General features: G+C 26.6%; 1 protein-coding gene across 1 annotated transcript; it reads left to right on the forward strand.

The window, feature by feature from the left end:
* The first annotated feature begins 102 nt into the window (after positions 1 to 102).
* LOC136089271 (proteasome assembly chaperone 2-like) lies at positions 103 to 27,475 on the forward strand. Its single transcript, XM_065815119.1, has 8 exons — positions 103 to 421; positions 16,053 to 16,215; positions 17,190 to 17,248; positions 17,338 to 17,456; positions 17,595 to 17,689; positions 25,574 to 25,625; positions 26,836 to 26,957; positions 27,027 to 27,475. The coding sequence occupies exons 1-8, from the start codon at positions 332 to 334 to the stop codon at positions 27,074 to 27,076; spliced, it is 750 nt and encodes a 249-aa protein (XP_065671191.1). The 5' UTR covers positions 103 to 331; the 3' UTR covers positions 27,077 to 27,475.

Consider the following 27,475-nt stretch of genomic DNA (forward strand, 5'->3'; position numbering starts at 1 on the left):
GTACAAAAATATTTCTTCATTCTGCAGTCCCGCCTCCTTCTTTCTCTCCTTCATTCAAAAAAAAATTCCGGGATCCGTCACTGTTTAAGTCATGTTTTTCTTATTTTAAAGCTAAGTCTTGGATAATCAACACATATTAACCTAATCTATGCTAATTTTAATGTGGAGAAAGTGGTTAAATAGTAATAGATAGTAATAGTAGAGAGTAAGCCGAATTAAAATATAAGTCGTAGGTTATATACCGCTGGCTTTATAGAAGATCGTATCGCCTCATAGCGCGGAGTATCAACCGCCCGTTACTCTTTGGTAGTACTTAGTATTTTAGAGTGTCATGGAGGTAAACGTAAAAGAAACAGAATCAAACTTTGTATTTTCAAACTCAGTTATTAGTGGGAAATGGATTGGGTATACTTTTATAATGGTACGTTATAATTAGATTGTTTTGATATCTATATTGTTTAAAAAAACATATTATTAAACATTATATTATTTTTGTTATTGATACTATTATGGTTTTTAGATTTTTATTTTGCATTATTATTAATGACAATCACTATTCGCTACAAAGTTTTATTTTGAAAGTAGTAGTAAAAGTATATATAGGTTATACTGTTTCATATTATTGTATTTAATATTGTTATTAATATTTTTATTATTGTTATCGTTATTAATATTGTTATTAATATTTTTATTATTGTTATCGTTATTATTATTGTTGTATTATTATTAATAATATTACGCTACAATTTATACCATCATAGATCATTACGCATCAGTTTATAACTGTTTGTAAATATATATCAATTTTGTAAATATCAGGTACATTCTTAGAGGAAACAATACATTTATACATCATATTTTAAAGGGACAGTTAAAAATGCAAAATTAAAGAAAGAAGTGGTTTTTTGAGATTTCAAAATTACATTACAGTTTGCAAATAGAAAGACAAAAGTGATGCACTTAACATATCTAATGCACATGTTCCACAAATGGTTAAAGTTACCAACTGCCATGGAAAAGAAAAAGAAAAATTAAATACTATGCTACAATAACTCGATGTCTGCAAATGTCAACAAAAGATACTGAAGATACTGCGCTTACCTACCAGCTCTTTGTATTGATCCCTGTTTTTGATAGAATCACCAAAACATAGGAGAAACACATAAGAATAAATGGTTAACAAGTGATGCAGATGATATTCAATACTTATATGTAAATGTTATCTTTAAATCAGTAATTTTTCCAATGAAGAAATAGTTGGAAAAAAAACCCTCAAGTATGAATATTTACGATATCTTTCTCAAAAATACCATGAAAAGTGCCCTTTTTACTTAAAATCAAAGATAAAGTGAAATATTGACAAATATATGTTCTCACATAAAAACATTACTGATGGATGTTTAATTCAAGATTCAAAAAAAAAATTTAGAGAATAAAATTTGCAGATTAAAAAATTATTAGCATTTAAACTCAAGCGAGTATACTCATCGTCTGAACGCAAGGTGAGTTTTGTTCAACAACTATACTTGTCTTTGGTACGCAATGTGTTAAACATATTTTTTTTTTTTTTTTTTTGCAATTTTTTTGAAAAACTATTTATTAACAAAAATCTATTTGGCAAGCAAATAAATCCTTTAAAAAAAAGCAAAACCAATGCATCAATTGTCATAACTTTGCCAACTTTAAAAAAAAAACTTTAAAACTTTTAAATAAAAGCTTTTTCTTAAGTTTAAATATTTCTGGAAGTCTGGAAGTTATAAACCTGTTTTCAAGCTTCAACTTAAATTTATGAGAATTAGGTTACAAAGCTAAACTTTTGGTTTTTCATCATTTTAAATTGTTTATCAAATAACTTTCTCTAAAAATATAGCATTACATTTCATTAAGGAAAAAGATTTGGCTAAAGTGGTCCCAACATTAATTCCATTTGTAAAAAAAAAAATGCAAAGTTTGTTTCATTAGCAAAATAAAAACTTTCTGCATCATGTTTTTTGTATGTAACAAATATTCTATTATTAGTAGGGATGGCTCTTTTACTTATTTTGATGTAAAAAACACATTACTTTCAAGCTTAAATTACTTTATATAACTCATATTTAAGTATATAATTTACTTACATTTAAAAGTAATTTGTTATTGTTTTTTTTACATATATAACATGTAAAATTTAATTACTTAAGTTTAGTTTTTTAAATAAGTAACAGTTACTTGAAAAAGTAATTTATTTTTACAAGTTGAAGTATTTTGCATTAAAAGACTGCTTACTTTTGCAAATGTAACTTACTTTTAATGGTAAATCGTGTAAATTAATTTATGTTAAAATTATGTAAAAAACTCACATTTAAATGTTGTTTTTTTTTTTATTTGTAAAAAAAAGCCCCCTGTCGTGTGAGAGCCATATTGCTAATAGCGGCAAGGACTCCTACATAATCAATGATTTTTTATTTCACTTTTTTGTTGAGCAGAAATAGGTTAGTGGCCATAATGAAACTTTGATGAAGGCGTTGGGGGGGGGGAAGCATAGTTTCTTTCTACGCTACTGGTTGCTACCTATGCATGCAAAACTTGACTAAGTCACTGTTCCATTAGAGTGCACTTTTTCTAAAGTTTTTTCTTAGTGTTTTCAATCAAATCATGTCATGTTAATATGGTGCAATATAGCATGTTTGAGACTTTTTACAAAATAGCTTTGAAAAAGCATTTTTTTAAATTTTTTTTAGTATTAATTTTTTTTTGTGAGGAAGAAATAGGTTAGTGGCCTTGATAAAAGTTTACCATAAAGGAGCCAGGCATATTTGTAGCTATGCTGCTGTTTTTTGCTTTTTTTATTCAGCGTAGTTGTTGTTAATAACTACTTAAACCAAAACATAAATTTATTTTTTTGTTTGTTTGTTTATTTATTTAATAACTATTCATAAAACTGTTGCCTGGAATGAATTAATTTCAAGATTAGTTGTTTTTTTCCAACAACAAAAAATTTAATTTTAAAAAATGGATAACTTTTGATAATTGCAGCAGCCGCTTAGTTGAATGTTCAGGCTTGTTCAAAAAAATAAACTTTTAAATTTAAAATTATATGGTCGGTTTTGAAGAAAAGTGTTCTATATAATAAAATAACATCAAGTTAGTTTTTATTTTTTTCAGTAAATTTTTGTTAATTTTTTTTTATTTTAAATTTTAAAAAATTAGAAAGTAAAAAAATTAACAAAATTGCAAATCACAAAATTTAAACAACCAGATTCTAATCACATATTTAAAATCAGGCCCGTAGCAATCTTTTTGTTTTTGTTTAAAAGTTTAGCTTTATGTAATGAATGACACATAGTAAACTCCAAACATTTATATGTTCATTTTTATGTAAAATAAAAGCTTTGCAAAAATATTGCGATAATCCGAGTCTGGTAATAATAAAACCCTAAGGTGTATGCTTCCCTCTCCTGCCATTAGTGTGAGAGCAACAATTTTCTAAAGCATTTTTTTAACATTTAAACTAAATTTAAGTTCATTAACAAGTCTCTAATGTCATGCAATAATTTCTTAGTTTTTTTCTAAATTTGTCTTTACAAATAATTACAATTTTCATTTGTTAAATATATAAATGGCGGGGGAAAGAAGACAAAAAATTGCCAAGCCCCTATTAATCTGTAAATAATATAGTCATTAAAAACTTGTCATTAAAAATTGATCTTTAATGTTGTGGAATTGGGGGGGGGGGGAGGTAAGATTAGTACAAGGAGGTAAGAATTAGTACAAGGCAACAAAGGTTGGGGGGATTTCATTTTGGGCCACATTACCTCCCAGAAATATTTTTTCTGAGGATCACGATTATGGTAAGCATATTTTATCTGTGCTTTTATGTGTCTTTGTGAAATTCGAGTTTACGAAGTTTATTTAGTTCACAATGATAGTTTTTTAACTTTTGGAAATATACCTGAAAAGATAATATATAAGTAGTCGAGATACCAAAGAACGTTTAAATTGGTTCTTTATTTACAGAGAAATCTATTTCTAAAATAAAATACTAAAACAGGAGAAATATTGAATAAGTAACCGAAATTTTATTTTTTTTAAATAACAATAACGGTATTATAAAAAATATTATCCATGAAAATATAAATACACAATTTAATATTAGACTGATTTAAAGATGAGTGATATTGTGTGGTATTATACCACATCAGTAGCAATCTAAAAAAGTTTTATAATTTGAAAATGCGGCAATTCCTTTTATCACCAAACCAATTAGATTTACTGAATCAACAGCCTCTTTAACTAATAATATTATTATATAGTTACGTATAAATGAGGCTTTCTAAAAACCTTTTAATGTGTTGTTAAAAACCATTTTATACTCATTTAAAGACTTTATGGATAACTAATAATATAAAGATGTAATATAATGACTTGTGTAAGTTTAGAGATAGAATATTAATATAATTAGATTTTTGTTGAAATAATTAATAACAACAATTTAACTGTCATTTATAAAACAAATCATTACAAAACAATTCATATATAATATCACAGTGGAGTTGAACCTGGATACATTAAAACTAGCGAACTTAGCATACTTTATATATTCAATAGTGCATCTTTCTTAACTATGTTCTTGCTTATACCACATTAGAATGTTTAGATTGAAACAATCACCTCATTTAATGAGTGTGTGTAAACCACCTCATTTGGTAAGTGTGTGTGAAACAACCATTCAGTGAGCGTGTGTGAACCACCTCATTTGGTGAGTGTGTAAACTTTGCATAATCATAACTTGAATTTTGAATTTTAAAACCTGTTGACTTGAATTTAGTGTAAGAAAATAAAAAATAAGAAATTAGTAATTTGTGTCCACACATTTGGGGTAGGGGTGGTAAATATTTTATAGTAGTTTTGTTTCCAGACTCCAATCACCACGAGTTTTATTTCACAATCTATGTATAAATACTGGGCAAGGTGCCCAATTTCCCTGGGCCTAATTGCTTGAGGGACTCTAAATTTTGCTTACACTGGCCTTACATTAGTTAGGCCACTGATACTACATGCAGATAAAGATATTTATACATATATATATATATAAATTGTTCTAAATTTTTCATGCCCATATAAAATAATGTTGATCTTTAAACCAGTGCCAGATTAAAACTTGCAGGGTCTGGGGATATTTTGAGAATATGGGCATTTTTTTTTTTCAAAGTGGCAAAAAATTCTCTTAAAATGTTTAGGGTTCCTAATTCTGCGGGGTATGAGGTGGTTTAAGCTTTCCCTCCTTAGTTTTTAAATAATAATAAATTTTACGCAAAAAACATACTTATTACCTATTAATAATACTTTCAAACTTTACAGGGAAGAAATATCTAAAACTGCGCACACCTAATGTTGCCGCCAACTAAATGTCAAAATGTTAAATGTTACTTAAAGTTTAAATTTTTTGCATTACTGTTTATAATACAAAGGTACAAGAGTACCTATCAGATTTAGGTACAAGAGTACCTCTCAAAGTTATTGTAGAATATAAGCAAATTTACTTACATATTTTATATAGATTACTTTTCATTTACTTTACAAATTATATAAAATGTAAGCTTATGTAGTTTAAATTTTATTTTATATATTTATTTTTAATAAAAAAATTGTATTACTTTTAAAATAAAAAATATCTACTTAAAAAAAATTATGTAATTTGTAAATTTAATTTACATTTGGTAGCATATTATTATATGTGATTCATTTTCATATGCAAGTTGTTTCATATGAAGGTTTTTTTGCAATTATTGTAATATAATTTTTTTTAAATTAGTTATTTTTATATGTAAATTACATTTGAGGAACTATTATATAATGTAATTTAAAAAATAATCATTTTTTCTTGTAAAAGTAAACAGCTTTTTCATGTGATTTTTTTTTTCATGTAAAAATAATTTTTTTAAGTAATCTTCTTTTGCATAACTTACTTTTGAAAGTAAAAAAAAAACTTGCATTATAAAGTAAAAATTGTTTCAAAAAAATTAATTGCTTATATCGAAATGTAAATTTATTTTGATTGTTTAAAATTATTTGTGTAATTTATTATAAGAATTAACTTACTCATGTAACTTACTCATGTAAGTAAAAGAGCCTAGTTACTAGCATTTATTCTATTTTTTAAAATTTGAGATTCAAAACAAATTGGGAAAATTCTTTCACTTTTTTTAACTCACTAATTTTTTAAAATTATATAACCTGCAATATTAAACAAACAATTTTGTTCAGCATTACTCAAGATTAAACTGGTGGTTTTATTCCAATCTTTGAGTAAAACAATGTGTTCTTTTTGTTATTGCTTGTGCACTATTAACTCAAGAAAACGCAATAAAGAGTTGGGCAATTCAAATAAACTTAAAGTCATTTTCAAAATAAAAAACTGTACAAAATACTTGTTTTCCATGTACTAGTGATAAAGATTTTTGAAGCAGTCCTGGCTAAATCGCATTGTCATAAGAAAAAAAAACTTTTTAATTGGAATAAGTTTCCATCTTGTTTTTCCACTTTGGCTCAATACATGTAATCCAAATAGAACCTCCATAATTTCATAGAAAAAAGTTATTGCTTCATTGTAAACCTAGTTATTTTTCAAGCTAAAAGCCATAGCAGGGTTTCATGATGTAATTGTTGTAAACCATTTGTCGATAATTCAGTTAATTTGAGCAGTTGTGAGTATAGAATCATCTTTTTTATTTGCAATAAATTTTAATCCACAACCAAAGACTACTATATGATAGGATGCGCAAAGTGGATTTTCTGACTTCTCTAGTGGAAAATCATTCAACACTTCTTACTAAACGCTCTTAAAATTAAATTTAACCAAAAAATATTTTGTAAAACCAATATTATTAAAAATAATTTTACAGTGAATATAAGTTAGTATTATTAAAAATTTAATAATAAAAAGAATAAAAATGAGAAAACCTTTTTAAAAAGAATAAAAAGTCAAAACTTTTGAAAGTTTATCTGCAAATAATAAACAAATATTCCTTAGAAGATTTTATAATAGGGCTCAAAATAAGCTTATTGTGATTGTATTTGATTTATTGAGTGGATATAGTATATCACAGTAAGTTTACCTGTAAACTAAATTAAAACAACCAGTTGAATTACTACAGTTAATTACAGCTACTCAACTGTTAAATTTGCTTAATATACTTAAAAACTCACAAAAGTTAGCCATACAAATGTTTCTATTTATATTATATGTTTATATTTTATATGTTGTTGACACATGTTTAGCTTCTAACTAAAATTTATTTTAACAAGAAATTTTGAACAGAATAGGAAAAACACGATACCATTTTTTTATATTTTCATTTTATTTTAAGCGATACTGAGATTAAACATTTTCTATAAATACGCAGGTTGTTTTTAGGAATATTTTGTAAAAACAAATCTATTTAAACAAAAGAATTTTAGTCGCTCAATCAAATAATTTTGTAATTAAAAGTTGAAACAAATAAAAAAATTGGAAAAATTTAAAAGAATTTTTTTAATGTGCAATAATTATAAATTTAGTTTCAGCGTCTGATGTTAAAGCAAATTTTTCAATCTTTTCTTTTTCAACACAATAGTGTGGTTTTTATCTTTGTTTTAAAACTTAATCTAAAAATTATACTGCAAAAAAAAAAAATTACAGACTTCCACTTGTGGAAGCCTGTACAGTTTTTTCTGTTCAAAGAAATTTTTATCCAAAAAAATAAATAAGTATATACTTAAACTTAACAAAGTATAATTCGATTTAAAAAACCAAATTTTTCTACCATTTTTTATTACAAAACAATTAGAATGAATTGAAAACATTAACTTAAAAACCATTTGAATGAAAAAATTATTTATCCTTAAGTTTTTAATAGTATGTTTATTATACTTTTAATAGTAATAGATCAAGAAGCAATAAATTATAAAAAAACGTGGTACCTAATGCTTTATTGGTTTGATATTACTTTTTTGGTCTATAGAAATAGCGTGTTTTTGCACAAATATAAAGGTTAAAGTTTTATGACGATTATGTTTTAATTCATTAATTAAACAATTCTGTTTATTTAATTATTTTTATTTTAAACGCGTTTTATGTTATTAATCTTATAAAAACTTGATTGTATAAAACAGCAATACGAACAGCGTCATGAAGTTGTTTTATATTAACACTAGCTCTTTAGCAAAACAACAGTTTTTTATATTGTTGTTTTATACCATTTTGCAATAACAATTCAATATTCTTTAACCTGTTCACTGCCAACTACGAGTATACTTATAGTCAACATCATTTATTTGCCAACTATGAATATACTCATAGTAAGCGTTTGATATTTACCAATTACAAGTAAAAAAAGTTATTTCTAAATTTGTGCGCAATTGGCTTAACTATTCTTTTTCTTATCTTTACATTTGATTTTCAGAAAAGATCACATTTAATTTTTCTACTTTAAAAATCCCAGGAAGTTAATTTAAATGCGGATAAAGACAGAAAAAGCTCAAAACAGATCAAAGTAAAGTATTGATATTGTTTTAATTTTATTTCATGAAAAATTAAAGTGTAAATTTATTCTTTTAAATGATATATTCTGAAACATTGGCCAATACATAACACAGGTCTTTTTACACAAACAGCATATTCATACTGTGTTTCTTTACATTTTATTTTAGAGCAAACTCAACATGGTTTTGATGACAGTTTTTTATTTTCATTTGATGGTATTGAAGACAAGTAGTGGAGGCTACTACTGATCGTTTGAGGAACAATTTCATTTAAACGTTCACCCGTAATCCCTATTAAATCCATAACCAGGATCGACAGTAAATTAAATTTATTTTACAATATTTGGCTCATCTTTCTATATACAGTTTGCAAATTTAGACAGTCAGTCGGCAAATGTCGACTAGGCAGTTGGCAAACTTCAAAAAACAAGGATCTTTTTTTATATAGTACTTTTTTAACAATTAGATTTTTTTTGCATTAATTTAGCCCTTGATAATAATGTAAATTTTTTTTTTGTATATATAAAAAGTCAGTATATAAAATTCTATAAGCAAATTAGCAACATGTTAATAAAGTCTATCTATAAATAAATATTACTTGAAAGGTGTGCCTTTTATATTGATGTCTGATAAAGATATGCATTTTTTGCTTGGTCTTTTTCTTAATTCTGAATTCCATGCAAAAGAAAGTTTGCCAAATACCTTTAATATTATGTTTACCAAAATTATTTAATATTAGATACCAAAATAATATTATGTATCCATTATAGACAGAATGTTTAAAAGTCATTTTCTACAACATGCTCTGTGTTTTAATTTTTTCACAAAGCATAACCTAATTCTAACTAGCACTCATTGTACACCATAAGGAACTGTCGAATATCCTCATGAAGTCTCTTTAACAAAGTTTTTAGCTTCATTTGTTAGTATAAGTTCATCCTCAGCATAAATAAGTTCACCTTCACTTTTTTTCTCCAGCCACCCTGCCACATAGGCAGCAGAGCTCTTTTCAGTTTCTGAAAGACTCACATTATTAATGCTAGCTTCAGTTGAGGTTGCATCTTCAAAACTTATTGGACCTTCACATGTGTGATCTTTTTCATTGGATTGTCCTACTTCCACTAATTCTAGAAACGTTGCAGCAAATTGAGTTAAAAGCTTTTTAAAAGCAAAAAAAAATGTCTCGAGCTGCCATAAAAGCATTTGCCCCTGTTGATTGTCTGTAAGCAGAAAATTATCTTTTAATTCTGTCACTTTGTAGCTCACAAAACAAGACCTAATCAAACCCTGCTGAAAACAAATACTTGCAAACAGAAGGCCTTGTTTTAACTAAAAAATGCTTAATACATTTGCTTAACGCAATATTTGACGTCATAAAATTCTCTTAATTTTTTTTTTAAAGACATTGACTTTTTTAAATTACTGCAATAATATTAATTACCTCAAAATGAGTTATTTAACTTCTTTTTTATTATTACTATAAAGGAATGTTTATATTCTTTTCATTTATATTTAATATTAAATTTGTTTTACAAAATTAAAAAAAATTTGCGAGTAACAAATAAAAAAGTTATGTTAATTTATTTACTTCATTTATTGAAAGTTTATTAGTTTATTATTAAAATTGTATCGCTGTATATATCGCTGTGATTTCACTTGCGATATTAAAAAGTTTAACTTACGTTTTGTGCAAACTTTTGATGCAGCCGTTTATTTAAAATTTAATTTTGAGTAAAAAAAATGTTTTGGAAGGAAAACCGAAAAAACAATTGTGATAAAAATGAGCTAATTTTTTTTAAGAACAAATAAAATTTCAATATTGAATAACAATTAGTAATATTTTTAAATAAATTTGACAGTTGAGTCAAAGTTAAGTATTGACTTAAATTTTAATAAACTTAAACATATTTTTTAAACCAAAGTTAAGTTATATATTTTTAAAATCTAGATTATTTATAGATATATTTTTATTATCAGAATAAAATTGTATATTTTTATTAAATTAGTTTTGAATTAAATCATATATTTATTATCAGAACTATATTATGTTTTTGATCTTTATAATATGCTCTTTGCTTCAAGCTCAAAAAATCAATCATTATAATAAAATAAAAACAAATTAAAAATAAAATTTTATTTGAGTTTTTTTCATTAGTAAATAGCGCTTATATCAAACATAATTGTCATTCAAACTTTTGTAGCAAATATTTTCACATAAACGTCATTCAAAAGTTAATGTGACTTTTTTTAGTGTTTTTTTGGTATCATGGGTAACACATTAAATTTGTTTGGGTCCATGCCCTGATTTCATAGATTTAAATTGCTCTAAAAATAATTGCAGATTATTTACATTTTTATTTTGCACAGATCGATTTTGGTTTTAGTCTAATATTCTGCCCTTTTGCAGAAACATTAACAATATTCCACCAATCAAAAGCATGCTGAATAAAAGAGAATGTTTCATGAGGTCCTTTTAGTTTCAAACCTTTTTTATAGCAATTGTTCTTTACTTTTTATTTATTATATATATTTTTTGTTATACAATGCTTGTGGCAGAAGTTTTAGATTGCAACTTTCATTTATTTGGAAGCACTAAAAAATCACTGATTGCAGTTTTAGTTATAAAAAGACTCAATAGCAAATAATAATCAGCTATTGAGAAACTTTTGTTACACAATATTTTAAATTGTCTTGAAATATAAATTTGAATTTAATGATGTCATCAAGCAAAAGAAACTGAGTTTTGCTTGATGGCATCATTAAATTCAAATTTATATTCTGAAAGAATAATTTTCACCTTTTCATCACTAACATGCAGATTATAATTATAAACTAAATTAATTGCTTCAAAAAACTGTTAGAATAAGACTAAACCACTATTGGGATTCAATATATTGCTTAATGGAATGCTAATACCATATTTATTTATTTTTTTATTAATTTTTTTTTTTTTTGTTATTCACCTCCTCAAGGCCAAGTAGACCACTACAGATGAGGAGGCTACTTAATAGTGGTTATAACCCTCTCTCAACTCTATAACTCCGAAACACGAACCTTGATAAACAAGGCCGCTGCACGGAGAAACAAGTTGAGCGCGGTACTACCAGGGACGTGGTAGGGATCAAACTTGGAACCTCTTGCTTATGAAGCAAGTGCTTTACCACTACACCACTACCGCATTTAAAAGCAGAAAAAGTTAGTGGTGAACACAATGTACACTTATTGTAAGAAATTATTGTCATGAAGCTTTCTTTAAATCTTTTGACATAAAAATGCATATGAATTAATCTTTTTGCTAAAATATTACAATATTTTCATACTTTTTTTGTAATTCCTTGTCAGACAAAAAAATGGAACATTATAAATACTTGGTGCACTTAGTGGTTGAGTATAGCAACCAGAAATCTTAATCATTCCTGTATTTTCAGGCCAATGTTTTTCACATATTTAGATGGCTCTAAAGAAACGTAAAGAAAATCTTTACGTGGAGGAAGCATGTTAATCCACTTTTGTTTCTTATCTTTGTCTTTAGGTAATTTAAAAACACACAATTTTACAATTTAGAAATTTACAATTCACAACTCCACATTTGTTTGGCATAAGGAAAGAGATTTTCAAAAATCTGCAATGTTAAAAACATTTCCACTTTGATAGAAATAATGGCCTTCACTAGCAAGTCAGAAAATCAACTTTGACATGCGTCATGTTATGTTGTATTCCTTGTCCAAAACTTATATCATAATTTATTATGCATGATATTCTTAATACTTTTGTTTGGTTAAAATGTTTTGCGTCATGTTATGTTGTATTCCTTGTCCACAACTTATATCATAATTTATTACGTATGATATTCTTGATACTTTTGTTTGGTTAAAATATTTTTCATCAAGATTCTAAGTTTATAAGCAAATCCAAACCAATACCTTCTTGAATGTCTATAAGCTTATAAGCAAACTTCAAACCCATACCTTGAATGTCTACAAGTTTGTGCAGGAGTTTTGAATAACTAGTGATAGAAATAATTTTCTTGAATCTTAGCTGTAATCATGAAATGTTTGTTACACAAGAGAGATGCTCATTTATTTTTTATAAATGTGTAGCATTCAGATGTTTATTTAAACTAGAAATATTATGGTTTTTAGTACAACTTATATAAAAAGATCTCCACATTGACTGTTTATTTGTGCCTATATTATATGTAACACTATTAATTTTTTATCTTATTTTTTCAGTCTAATTTATTATATTTAGGATAATGTTTTGTAGAACATCTCCATAAACAGAACTTCCAGTATGAAAATATGTTACAGTTTATTTTTATCTTGTAGGTATTCCTCTAAGAAAAAAACTAAAATACAGTTAGCTTAGCCATAATGTTAAGTTAATGTAGCAGTTTCATAGTATGAGCTTGAGATGTCTTATAGTTAACACTTTCAGTTATTGATATTTCATCAACATTTTTTTTCATGAATTTTTTGACATTTACTTTGGTTTTTATAAAATTTTACAAATATTTAACCAAAATATAGTAAAAAGTTTACTTACAGATTTTTTTTTTTTTTTTTTTCTTATTGCAAAAACATGGCATCTAACCAATCTGCACTGAAAAATTTTATATGTAGTATAAAAATCATTAAAATTTAAAAGATAAATTAAGTAACCAAAACACATTGTAAGCACATTACACTAAAACACATTGGGAGCACATTACACTAAAACACATTGGAAGCACATTACACTAAAATACATTGTAGTTATTGCACTAAAACAATCACAGTAGTTTTAATGTAAGTATAATAGAAATGAAGAAACATATAATGAGTACCGCATTTCACTAAACAAAACAAAAGCAGCATGTAAAAAAGCAATTATTGAATTTGAAAAAAAAAGCTAGAGACATAGATCCAAAAAATTTTCTAAAAAATGTAGATCCAAAAACTTGCTAGAAAAGCAATTATTGAATTTGAAAAAAAACTTGCTAGAAACATAGATCCAAAATGTCAACAATATCCCTGAAGTAATCAAATTAAAAGCTGCTCTTTTCACTGACAATACCAAAATCTTCTGTTCTATTGAAAATACTCAATCTGCGCAAGAATTACATAATGACATCAACATTTTAGTTACATGGTCTCAAAAATGGGGAATGAAATTTAACATTGATAAATGTTCTGTGATGCACTTAGGACACAACAACAAATTCTATACTTATTATATGCATGATCCAGAGCAAAATATAAAAGTAAACATTAAACCCACAAATTGTAAACAAGATTTAAGTGTTCACATAGATTTGAACTTATTATTATTCAAACACACAACTATTCAAGTCAACAAAGCATCACAAATGATAGGAATAATAAAAAGAGCTTTTACATCATATCCAGATTTATTATCCTTCAAAAAACTATTTTCAGCTCTAGTCCGCCCTCACCTAGAATACTGTGGATCAATTTGTAACCCTGGACTTCTTAAAGACAAACACCAAATAGAAAATGTGTTAAAAAGAATTTCAAAACTAATCAAAGGATTATAAGATCTACCGTATAAACAAAGATTGTTAGCACTAGATATGACAACTTTAAAATACAGGCTATTTCATGCAGATCTAATTAACGTCTATTAATGGTGCAAATATAATAATGATAGAGTGTAGCTATGTATGTAAACTAAAAAAACATTCATCGTGATTAAATCTACCTATGAATTTTTTTTCTCTAAATATAATCAATAAATGGAACTCTCTTCCTAATGACATTGTAACAGCGTTTTCTCTAAAAATGTTTAAGCTGCTTCAAGACAATCATCTAAAAATTGAATGGCTTCTCTATGACTCATCCAATTTTTTTATATATATATATATATATATATATATATATATATATATATATATATATATATATCATATTCTAATAACATTTCAATGAGAATATTTTCACCATGAGCTAAATAATTGCTATTAATTATAACTTTATAACAAATGTTCTCAGCATTTAATTCTGGAAATTTTTTGCTTTTTTGAATCACAATAAATAGGTTTTTGAGACCGTCAGTTAAACACTTTTTAATCTTAGTATCATACCAACTAAACAGCATAAGGCTTAAGATTTTTAGTAGGTTTGGAAATAAATACATAATACCACAAGACTCTGCATGCTAATATTAGCCAACAATAATGGTTTATAAGTCTAACTTTTAAAAAAGTCAAATCATCATCAATGTTCCCTGTCATTACACCCCAAAAGATGCGATAAGCATAGTATTGGTCAGTCGATAAGGCATCAATGACTTTATTGTCTGGTTTGACAAATTTTAGGTTTGGAGTTGACCTTAACTTAACAGCATCCTATTTGGAAACATTGACATTCAGCTGTGAACTAATGGCTACAGAAAATTTATCTTGTTCTTTGGTAGTTCCATCAATTCCATAAAAATATTCTTTGAAGGTTTTAGATGCAAAATGCAAATATTCCATTGTAATTGAACTCTTTGAAAAACTTCCAAATATTTAATGGAACCAAATAAATGACCAGCATTACCATTGGTTCCATTTTCCATTATTAAGTTCAGTCTTGTCTTAAGCTCTGTTCCTTGTAGTGTTTTGAATATTCCATGAGCTAAATCTATTTCATTGGCACTTTTTGGTGTGATGTGATCAAGACAAAACTCACCTGAAAATAGAAATTTCTACTAACATAGAGACAGAATGTTTTATAAATAAAGGTAGTTTAGTTTTCATAATTTATAGCTTGATTGATTTGATTGGCACATCAAATTACTTAATTTGTCTCTTCTATAAATCCTTTCAGCATTTGCTTCATATTTTTGTCCTCTTTTCTTTTTGTCATAGTTCACAGTTTTATAAAAAATTTTCAATGCAACTGCTGAGTTTTATTTTAATTTTAAATAAAATTAAAATAAAAATTATATTTCAGTTGATGTAGACTCAGCCCACCTTAATGTACACTTTTTACCTATTTCAGTTGATCTATGTGCACTCCTCACATGTTCTACCTATTTCAGTTGGTGTACATTCTGTGGTCAATAAAATAAAACAAAAAAAATTCAAAAATAGAAACAGTATTTTTCAATTTTATTTCAAAACCCAGTCAATTAAGTTTGTGTTTTTTGTTGTAATTTAAAAAATGTTTCATTTGCAATTAATTTAATGGTTTCGGCTTTTAGACAATACAGAAAAAAGTTGGACAAAGGTAATTAAAAGTGATGTAATGTACACATTGATTACTACAGAATAAGATTACTTATGCATTCTGTGCACATTAATTTTAGATGTCTGCACCTAAATCAAGACACTTAATCAAAAAAAAAAAAAAATTGTGTAGTTTTATTTGCCCTTTAAACATAAAAACAAGATCCATGTATCTTTTTTAGTTAATGTTCAAAAAAAATTTTGTTAATGTTCAAAAGGAACCAGTATCTTTTTTAGTTAATGTTCAAAATTTAATACATGTTTTTAGTCATGCAAATTTGTATTAAGGATTAAATGATTATCAAAAAAGGAAAATATTTATAATTTGAATTTTTTTAAGACTTCTGTGTCTTTTGGAAATGTTAGTCAACTAACTACTGATCTCTTATTGGAGCATCTTGATATTGTGTTATTGGGATTTATTATTGATGATGCTGTACTTCCTGTCACCGGTCCTCAACCTTTTTCAGATGGTTCTCATAAGTTGTGTGCAAGTCTTGAAGGTATTTTTGTAGCTTTTTATTTCGTTCATTGTCTTTAATTCTATTTGTTAAAATGTTTGATTTTAACTTTGTGTTCATGAAAAACAAGATTTTGTTTTGACTAATAATAGGTCATTTTCAAGTTAAATAAATGTTATAAAACATTTTTGTCAAGTGTTAACTTAACAAAAAGTTATTTTTAATGAACTCATTCCCAACTACATTGCAAGAAAACGCTATTTAAGATGGAGTTGACAGAAAACAAAGAACAGAGTTGAAGAGCAAGTGCGGTTGGCAAACGACTTAAAATCCTGTAGATAATTTTTTTAAAAACTTTTGCTCGCTATAAATTTTTTATTGTTTATTAATCTTTGGGATGTTGAATAATGGGTAAACTTTTTTCTTTGGGAAACCCAAGACCCATTTCTGAGAAACAGAATGTAATTTGTATATGTTTCAACATTTAAAATGCAAAAACTTGAATGGTAAATTATCACTAATTTTAATTTTCATAGTTTTATAAACCACTCAAGTAAATTGTGATGTATTTTAATCGTTTCAAAAAAATTTTCGATTAACATTTCTAGTGATGGTTTATTTGCAGATTCCCCCATTCATTGTTCTAGTATTTTGCACTTTTTTTTGTTTTTGTAATTATAACTGCCTATTAAAGTATTCTATCTATTACTGATATGCATTTCTTTTTACATTAGTTTATACAAAAATATTGTTAGATTTTTATATTACCAGGTTGACAGCATTATATCCTCTATACAATTATTTTGTGTAAACCTTTAAATTAAAAAATATCAATTTATTTTATAAATTGTAAAGTACTGAACATTATAAAGTACTGAACATTAATTGTTAACTTGAAACAAAGGTTTTAACAACTAAAATAAAGAATAAGTATAAATACCTGTATGTGTGTGTAATGTGATTAGTAATATTTCACATGGATATAATTTTAATTTAAAGTTTTTAAAATATTTTAGTGTTTGAATGCAGAGAACACAGTTTAATCATTGTTCAACAACGAGCTCCTTTTATAAAGGTTTTTTATTTTTTCCATTGTTGTTTTTTATTTTTATTTTGTTTTCTTTTTTCTGTACTTTTCTTTTTAATTCATTTGGCTGTTTGAAGGGTCGTATTACAGCATTCTGTAAAAAACTATTTTCATGGATAGACAAAAGTTGTTTTAGCAAAGTTGTGATGTATGCTGGTCTTAGCTCCCATATTAGAAATGACTGTGATTTGCAGAGGTTTAATGATATTCAAGTTTTTTTATTATTTTTTTCTCATGTAAACTAGTTTTTTATTTCTTTTAATTTTATTTAAATTTTTAAATTTATATATAATTTTATTTAAAATTTTAAGTTTACTTTTTTTTGTGTATGCAGAGACTCTTTTCGGTTCCTTACTACTGATTTAGAGTTAAAGAAAAAAATGGTGGATGATTTGTGCTGGGAGGAATACAGTCATAAAAAAACAGATGGTTAAAAAAATTTAATTTCTGTTATTTTTTGTATTACTTTTAACAATTTTATTATTATATCGATTTATATATATATATATATGTGTGTGTATATATATATGTGTGTCTGTATATATATATACATATATATATATATATATATATATATATATATATATACATATGTGTGTGTATATATATATATATATATATATATATATATATATATATATATATATATATATATATATATATATATATATATATATATATATATATATATATATATATATATATATATATATATATATATATATATATATATATATATATTTTTAGAAGAATAATTAAATAATTACAAAAGAATTTGAAATATGAATTGTAGTTTCTCGCTTTATGTGATTGTCAGATGTTACAAACAACTATAACAACAATAAAACATTATATACAAAAATACAATAAAATGTTTGCTTAGATAACGTTAAAGTTGCAGATAACAAATTTGTTATTGTTAAAGTTGCAGATAACAAATTTGTTTTTGTTAAAGTTGCAGACAACAAATTTGTTTTTTTTAAAGTTGCAGACAACAAATTTGTTTTTGTTAAAGTTGCAGACAACAAATTTGTTTTTTTTTTGTGGCGCCGTTTTTGTACTAGCTCATTTCAGATAAGAAATTATTATAATATTAGAAATTAATTTATTATTATTCATTTTATAATTAATTATATATTAATTAATTATTAATTATTATATGATTATTATATATTAGTTAGTTAAATTATTATTATATTATTGATTCTTTGTTTTTGAGCACTATCTAATTATTATCGTTTTTAAATAACAATTCTGTAAGCAATTTTGGAGTATGGATGTCTTCCTAACCTCAATAATATTATTAACTCACACAATGAAAAAATATTATCTAATGTTTCCAATATAAGCGTTCCAATGTGTAACTGCCGGCAAACTTCACATAACCAACGTTAGAACATCACCACTGGATAATGGTTTTAATTATATTGGTTTAATGGAGCATACCTTTAAAGATTGCTGGCACAGACATAAAAACTCACTCCAATACAAAAAAAAAAAAAAAAAAATTATGTGGAAGGTTATTGAGGTCAATGATCAAAGAAAAGTTAGGGAAATCCAGGGAGGTAATGGAAAACACTGAATATGTATATATATTTGTTTGTATTAGGGTGATGCTAATAACAATATTTTAAAAAGATGTCTTCTTACATTCTTTGTGCTCTATATAATAAAATAAAACTAAACTAAAGAAGTTAGCTTTTAAATTTATTCAGGGGTGTCACGTGACCTTTAAAATTTCAATTGATCTCTAATAAAACAACAAATTTTTAATTTTAAGTTTTTCATGTTAGGTCTTAAATGAAACGAAATTATGTAAAAATAATTTTTACTATTTTTTTTACATATTTTTAATTTTAAAAAAAAGTTATTGTTTAAAAAAAAGTTATTGTTAAACATGTTTATAAAATATGATTACTATTTTTGAAACATAAAATTTTGCTTTTTTTGAGTGCCAAATTGACATATTTTTCAAAACCTTTTTTTATTATCATTATTATTAAGGACCAATCTTTTAAGGCCATGTGCCCCCCCTAAAAATTGATTTTAAAGCTAGTTTTTTTATTTTAGTTTTATTGTGCTATATAGGGCACATCAAATAGTGCAAGAAAATATTTTTTTTCAAATGCTGTTTTGAGCACCACCCTAATGTGTTTGTGTGTGGGTGGGAATATATATATATATATATATATATATATATATATATATATATATATATATATATATATATATATATATATATATATATATATATATATATATATATATATATATATATTCTGTAAGAATTCTGGTGGAACCTTTTTTCCTTCCTCCAGTGGTCTTTCGTGGTGCTGCTTTTGGAAAAGGCCTGACCTCAGCCCGACTGACGATCCCAGTAGGTGCAGACTGAACTGCAGGTGATGACTGGACTGATGAAGACAGTGCAGATTCAGCTTCAAATTCAATATCACTCTGCAATGTGCTGTGGTTTGCTGTATCAGGTCTGACTTCACAGCTGTTTCTGCTCTCTACAGAATTTTCTCTGTCTGTTGCATATGATGATAGAAACTCGTTACTGTCAAAAATATCACAAAAAGGTAAATCCCTGACACTCTAAATCCAAAAGTAATGTTTGCAGCAGTAAATGCTAGTGGGAAAGCCTGTCCAACTAACTCTGCGATTTCATAAATAGTTAATGCCTGGCCTGGATGACTTGCCATATAGCCTGCACAAGCATTGTTGTAAAATCGTTTAAAGGGTCCATAGATGGACATGTCAAGATGCTGTAGTTTATGGCTACAATGCGGCAGGAAAGTAAGAAGTACAACGCCACTGTTTTTAGCTAGATTTAGTGAAGCTATTGGTATATGGCTTTCATGATTGTCCATAATCAGCAGCACCGGTTCTTTTGAACACTTGATGTGTCTGATAAAGTGTTTCATGTACAGTTCCCAGTTTTCAGCCGTCATCCACCCTAAAGGATGCAAAAGACCTAAACTTTCTTTATCATTGGATTGTTAAAGTAGACATGTGGGAAGATGAATACTGGCAGTATGAAGTTTCCAATTGCATTAACTGTGCAGCATACAGTAATGAGAGCACCACGTTCTGCCGATGTTACTTGACCAACCTGTTCTGCTCCCCTTTCTGCAATCACCTTGCTAGGTGAATGGACAGTTGTGACACCAGTTTCGTCGACATTAAAGATTTGGTGAGGCTGGAACATATGTCGCTGACAGACATCAATTAGATTGTCAAAAAATGCACCAACATTTGTTCTGTTAAAACTATTAGCTCATGACAAGCTTGTTGCTTGTGTTGATCAAAGGGACAATGTCACATGACGAAGCATAAAACCCCCATAGCCAGACTTTGCCAGCAGTGTGTTCCAGTATCTAATTGTTTGGAACAACTTTGTTGTTTGCCTGTGGGAATTCAAAAGCCAGAGAACGAGCTTCTTTCATTGACAAACCGTGGTGAAGTCTGGACGCCGTAAGTAAATATTTAACCAACAACTGCTCATCATCGTTATTGAAAACCTGTCTGCATGAATAATTTAGCTCAAAACGAATGACAGTGTCATTCCCAGTGTCCTTAAACTTTGTTACGTAACCGGATAGCATAGACTTTGCAATTCCATAGTGACTGGCAGCCTGACACAATGACATGTCTCGGTTGACGACAGCTTTGGATGCGGCCAACATATCTGCACTGCTGGTTTTTCCGACATCTGTCTTGCGAACCCTGGATCGAACCATATTGAGATTTACCTGTTGAGCAAACAAGTAAAGATATAAATGCAAAGTAAAGATATACTTACAAACATAACCTATGGGGCATGTCAAACAAACCAGGGGGGCACGCCTGAACACGAACGTGTTCAGGCGTGTCCTAATATTTTTATTATTATTAGTTGTGCCCCTTTATTTTTGTTCAGTAGAGCCCCACACTGTAGCGGTCTACTGACATGACCATACATAAATAATGTGCCAAAATCATCGAGTACAGTTTCATTTTCTAAATACGTGAGTCAAAAATCTACTGATAAAATCAAAAGTATTCATGATATATCGACAAACTTACCAGAAATCACAATTGTTATTGTATATGAATTGAAAAGTAATAATCTCAATTTGTTTACACCAAGCTTCACAACAAAGAATATTTATCGAAATTTAATTAAACTAACATGATCAGCGTGACACTGTGTAACGTCCGCAGTTGAGCATAGATGAATGAATTGTGTTGATTTTGATGTCTTTGATGGCTTTGTTCAACTGTGCCCCATGTTCAGCAGTGCCCCACTCTCCCCTACTACTGCATTGTTTTATTTGTTATAACTTTAGACAACATTAAAATACCGCTTAAATGTTGTTGAAAGATACTTTTTTTACCATAAAAGTCTCTTTCGACTACAAGATAAAGATTTATATATGTATTCAGGGCATTAGCCAGAAAAAAGTCTTAGGCAGCGTTTTTGCAATATTGGGAATTTAAGTGTTGTCGGCTGGCGAATAAACAAATAAAAAAATAAGTTTTTTTATTTTTTCTGAAAAAAGTTTTAAAAAAGTCTTTTTTATCATTAAATAAGTTTTTGTGTGTAAATTTTAAAAAAATTTATAGTGCTTTTAAATTGCATTAAATATGATGTTTAAGTAAAAAATTTAAATCAATAGCTCGATGGCTTTTAGATGCTCACCAATTTCCATTAAATAGAATAATAATAGATATAAAATAGATAGATTATAATAGATATATAATTTTCATTCTTTTAACTATGTTCAATATTTTAGAACTGATTTTAAGAAGCAACCCTGGTATTTAAGGGATTTGTTCATTGTAAATTTAAGTGACAAATTTAAATATTTAGCAAATTTTGTATTAAGTTAAAATAAAAAATACTCAATTTTTGTATTTTTAAATTTCTGTTTGTAAATTAAACTTTTGCATTTGTAAATTAAATGTTAAAAAATTATAAAAGTTATTGTAAATATAGTTATCGTCTTTTATGTTTTATGCAAATATAATATAAATGATTTTATTGCAAGTTTCATTTTATATTTTTTTTCTATTGTTATTATTTTCAGTGTACTTTACCAGCAAATTTAGTTTAGCAACAGTATTTTTAATTCCTTTAATAAAAAACGTTAATTTCTTATTTTTAAGTATACTTTTTATTATTATGCAAAGATTTCTTAAGATAACAGCAGTAAAAATGTAAATAAAGAGTTTTTGAATAATTAAAAATAAGTTCAAAAGAACATTATAATAAATCTCGAAATTAAGAGTGTTCTTGTACATATCAAGAAAAAAAAAGACTGCAATTACAGCAGATACTGATAAGCGTTGTGGGTGCTAATAGTTATTCTGTTTGCAGAAAATATTTGACTAAACCTTGCAGTCTAAACTTTAAGTACAAAACAATGTACTGTTGGAACGATGGCGATTGAATTCAAAACATTAGATTGTCTATGCAAGGAGAATTTCATACAAGAAACTAACTTTCATCAAATGTTCGTCTATAGAAATAAAGTTAGCTGTCACACTTTACTTTTTAAGTGGATCTGCAGATTACCGGATGATATAGAAATAAAGTTAGCTATCACACTTTACTTCCTAAGTGGGTTTGTAGAATACTGGACAATAGCTAATCTATTTGACATAGTTTGTCGTTTCATTTCATTTACTGTTTAAATTTTTTGTTATTGTTTATTTTGAAATTGTTAAATAACCATCTCAAATTAAAATAATTAAGCAACAAAAACAATTTTTTTGTCAATTTGTTTTTTGACTATATTATTTTGTAGTTTTACTTAAAATATAAATCGTAGTATATTTTTACATTATACTTTTGTAAACAAATCGCATGCATAATTTTCAGTTATGATTAGTATAAAAACAATAGGTTTTTGAGTTGCCTCAAATAAAGAGGGATTAGAAAGACTAAAAAAGAAGCTTTAAAAAAAGACGATCAAAGTTCATTAGATTCAAACTAAATTAATAATGAAAAAAAATATGGACATGGTTTTTTGATTATGTTGGATCGAATTGAAATAGATATTTATTTCCTTCTTTATAAAATAATAGATGCGTTTAAAATAAAATTTTAGATGCATTTAAAATATGACAATTAAAACGTGTTTTAGCAGCAGTGCGAAAAGGGTATTATATACACTAGTGGCCATTGGAATGGACACCCCTGTAGTTTTTACCATTTATCTTAGAAAAGTTGACATATCATGCATTTAGTGGATTTAATTATTTATTTTTATATTTAAACCACTTCATCAGGAAATAGCAAATTTTAATCGTTTATATCAACTTTAAACATAATTATGGATTATTATTATTAATTAGTGTCAAAAATGAGTCAATGCTTTGCTAATGGGTTTCTCTAGTAAAAGGTGAATGTCTCATTATTTTTGTGCTTTTGTGAAAGTTAGTGTATTTATTGTGATGACTAATTACATTATTAATTAACATTTTTATCCATAAATCTTTTGAGCTATAAATACAAGATTATTGTTTTGTAGTTATTTAGTTGAGTTTCAACAATTGCTGGTGAAAAGTCGATAGTGTTCTTGGAGATTTAGTGTGTTTTTGAAAATTATACTTTTATTTACAATGGCAAAAGGATATTGGTCACCTACAAAGCGATGCAAAGCTGTTACATTACGTGGAGAAGGTTATTCGTACATGGAAATTGCCAAAAAGTTGCAAAATGGAGCAACAAAATCTGGAGTGAGGAAGGTTTGAAAATGGTTTAAAAGCAAGAAGATCCAGAAAAAAACCATATTTAAACAAAAAACAACGACAGAATAGTTTGATTTGGGCAAAAGAACACAAGGAGTGGACAAAGGAAGACTGGGTAAGAGTTATTTGGAGTGATAAAAGCAAGATTTCCATTTTTGGAAGTGATGGAATCAATTATGTGAGAAGGCCCGGTGAAGATCTTTTACCTGAGTGCACATTGGTTACAATGAAGGATCCCATAAGTGTATTGGAGTGGGGATGCATGACCAAAGATGCTTTGGGTCGTATCCACATTGTGGATGGTATTTTAAACGCCAAAAAATACCAAGAAAACATATTAGAAGCCAAATTACTCCCATCGATTGATGATTTGTTTGAGGGCTAAACAGAAACCTGTGTGTTCCAGCAGGACAGTTCCTGCATGCCACACCGCAAAAACTGTCAAAAATTGGTTTAAAGCCAAAAAGATAAACATTTTGAAGTGGCCTGGAAACAGTTCGGACCTGAATCCGATAAAAAACTTGTGGTCTCGACTAAAAAAATTTGTGAGGATAGAAAAACCTGAGAACAAGCGACAATTAATAGAGGCCATAATCAAGTCCTAGTTTCACGTGATCAGCACTGAAGATTTGGGCAATTTAGTGGACTCAATGCCTCGTAGGATTGCTGCAGTAATAAAAAATAATGGATATCCAACAAAATATTAAGTTTTTTTTTTTTTTATAAGCCATTTTTTTAATAACATGTTTTGTAAGCTGTAAAACATAAATTTACCATAATTTACCACTTTGTCATTAAATTGTTATATTTTTATATTAAAATTGTATTTTAATCAAAATTTTAGTTTTTTTAATCTAAACACATCAAAAAATAATAATCAATATAGAAAACCACATAAATATGGTTATTTTCTTTTAAAAAACACACCAAAGTGAAGTTTCCATATAATTTGAAGGGGTGTCCATTCCTATGGCCAATAGTGTAGGTTGTTTTTTTTTTACTTTTTACTTGTTTTACTTTTTTTTACTTTTTTTTTTTTTGAGTCTTTAGGAATTATACGCGGTGCCATTAGGTTGGCACCGCGTATAATATTGATATATATGTACATATATATATATATATATATATATATATATATATATATATATATATATATATATATATATATATATATATATATATATATATATATATATATATATTCATTATATGTAATCATTATATGTAATAAAAAACATTTTTTATTACACCTAATGATGCTGACCGCTATAGGTCAGCGAAATATTGCAAATATATAATTATATTGAAATATATTTAAAATAAAAAAGTTTGTATGCAGCCTTCTTTATCAAGTTTAACATATATAAAAATCGTATAACTAAAATATGAATTTAAAAGAGGTTTTTACCAATTTATTATTACTCTCTTCTTTAGGAACATTAAGCACTTTATTTGTAAAATACATTAAATTTACATATATGTATATATATATATATATATATATATATATATATATATATATATATATATATATATATATATAAAAATATATAGATATATGCTTTTTTTATTTTTTAGGTTCAATTACTTTACCTGGCTCTGGGATTATAAAACTAGTATACGAGGAATGGTAAGTATTTTCGGCTACAAAAGAAAATTTATTTCAAAAAATTGATCAATTTCCTTACTATCAGTGTATCAGATAACTCTTACTATACTCGATTGTTTCTAGCACTACTGTAATTTATTATATTTTCTGACGATCATTTGTTTTAAAACTCTGTTTAATGGTGTAGTCTTTTTTTAAATTTTCCAGCTTTAAATAGTCCAAATTTACGTAAAAATCAAAGTCTTTGACAGCTTAATCTTAGTATGATAATGATCTTTTTGTACATTTCGCAAAAAAAATTTAGTGGTAAAGTATAGGAGTGTTCGATTTCGCTTTCCTTCCGAGTAGTGGAAATTTTTTAAATAATCCATTTTTTTTATGATGAAAAATAAATTGCTTCATTTATACAGTTTTTATACATAATACATTTTTATTCGCCATAAAAAAAAGTTTAATTTTAATGAGTTCCTAACTTTCCAGTAAGTGGAGAGTATTTTAAAAATTATTAATAATTTGCGCACTTATAACGGAACTATTTGCGCACTTATAACGGAACAATGTTACTCACCCTAGCCAAAAAATCATAAAGGACCTATTCGATTTTGGAAAAAAAGGAAAATATTTTAACTATGGGGTTGAAATCTAAAATTTTTTTTGTTTCAAATTCTTATAGGATCCTATAGGACTTTTTGACTAAGGCAGTCAAGCTAACTGGTTTATTCGTAATATTTAGAAATATTAAGTATTATTCGTAATATTAAGAGTATATTATTCATAATAATAAGAAATATATTTATTACCGTTGATGACTCAATAACTTTTTTTTTTTAATAATATACTTAAATATTATTTATTTAATTTTAAAGAGTTCTTATTTTTATATAAACAAAGGCTGATATTTTGAAAGTATTTTTTTCTTTTTACTATTTTCTCTTTCTAAATCGAATTCCTAATAAATATATTTCAGACGCCAAACGAACTGAAATATATAACAAACTGTTTGTAAAAAAAATCTTTTTAAACAAAGAAAATTAAAAAAAAAATCATCACTTTTTTTTTGACTTTCCAATGGGAAGTGATTGGAAAGTGTAGGGAGTAAGTGGGAAGTAAGGTCAAATATAATTAATAGTAATATTATAACTTTAATGTAAAAACTTGAAGAAAATGATTAATTTTTAAATACTTTCCAATTTCCGAAAATTGGAAATAGTAAGATATAATTGTTTTTTAGTAATAAAAGGTTGTTGAAATTTACTGCACTGTTAGTCTATTGCGTACCTGGTTATGAGTTTGATGATGTTATCTTGCTATTGAGTCGTTTGCAAATATTACTCAACATGAAGTTTGCTATTAGTAAGTGTTTTAACTTAATTCCTATCTATTTTCGACTTAACGAAATTTCATTTAAAAAAATGTTTTTAGAATCGAAACCTCCGAGTTGGAATAATTATGCAAATGAAAATATATTCTAAAGTTCATTATCAGATGACTTCACGCTGAACAGTTTATAAAAATATCAATGATTTGCCAGGTTGGTGTAATCTTAAGAATATTATGTATTTGAAATTAGTGTTAACTTAAGATTATCGTGTAGTTGGGTATCGCCAAGATTTTTGTGCTTTGCTTTCTATCAGCAGTTGCAGATCAGTTGACAAGATAAATTATACAAATTTCAAAAGAAAAAAAGCTTCCGTTTAGTCTTTAAAAAAATTCTGGCAACTAAAGATTTAAAGGATGATATTAATGAAAACTTTATAGGAAATTAAAAGAGTAGATAGTAGATACAATAATGTATGTAGAAAATAAAAAGACAGTATTTTTGTGTTTGTATACAAAACATGCATCAAATATATTATATCAAATGTCTTCGA

The sequence above is a fragment of the Hydra vulgaris genome, chromosome 13, assembly GCF_038396675.1.
Source record: "Hydra vulgaris chromosome 13, alternate assembly HydraT2T_AEP".
Taxonomy (NCBI): domain Eukaryota; kingdom Metazoa; phylum Cnidaria; class Hydrozoa; order Anthoathecata; family Hydridae; genus Hydra; species Hydra vulgaris.

Bases quoted from the DNA above. Each gene is read 5' to 3' on its own strand.
- LOC136089271 (XM_065815119.1), top strand. From the start codon at position 332: ATGGAGGTAAACGTAAAAGAAACAGAATCAAACTTTGTATTTTCAAAC. The intron at 17,249-17,337 runs GTTTTTTATTTT...GGCTGTTTGAAG, and splicing joins AACGAGCTCCTTTTATAAAG to GGTCGTATTACAGCATTCTG. The intron at 25,626-26,835 runs GTAAGTATTTTC...ATTGTTTTTTAG, and splicing joins AAACTAGTATACGAGGAATG to TAATAAAAGGTTGTTGAAAT.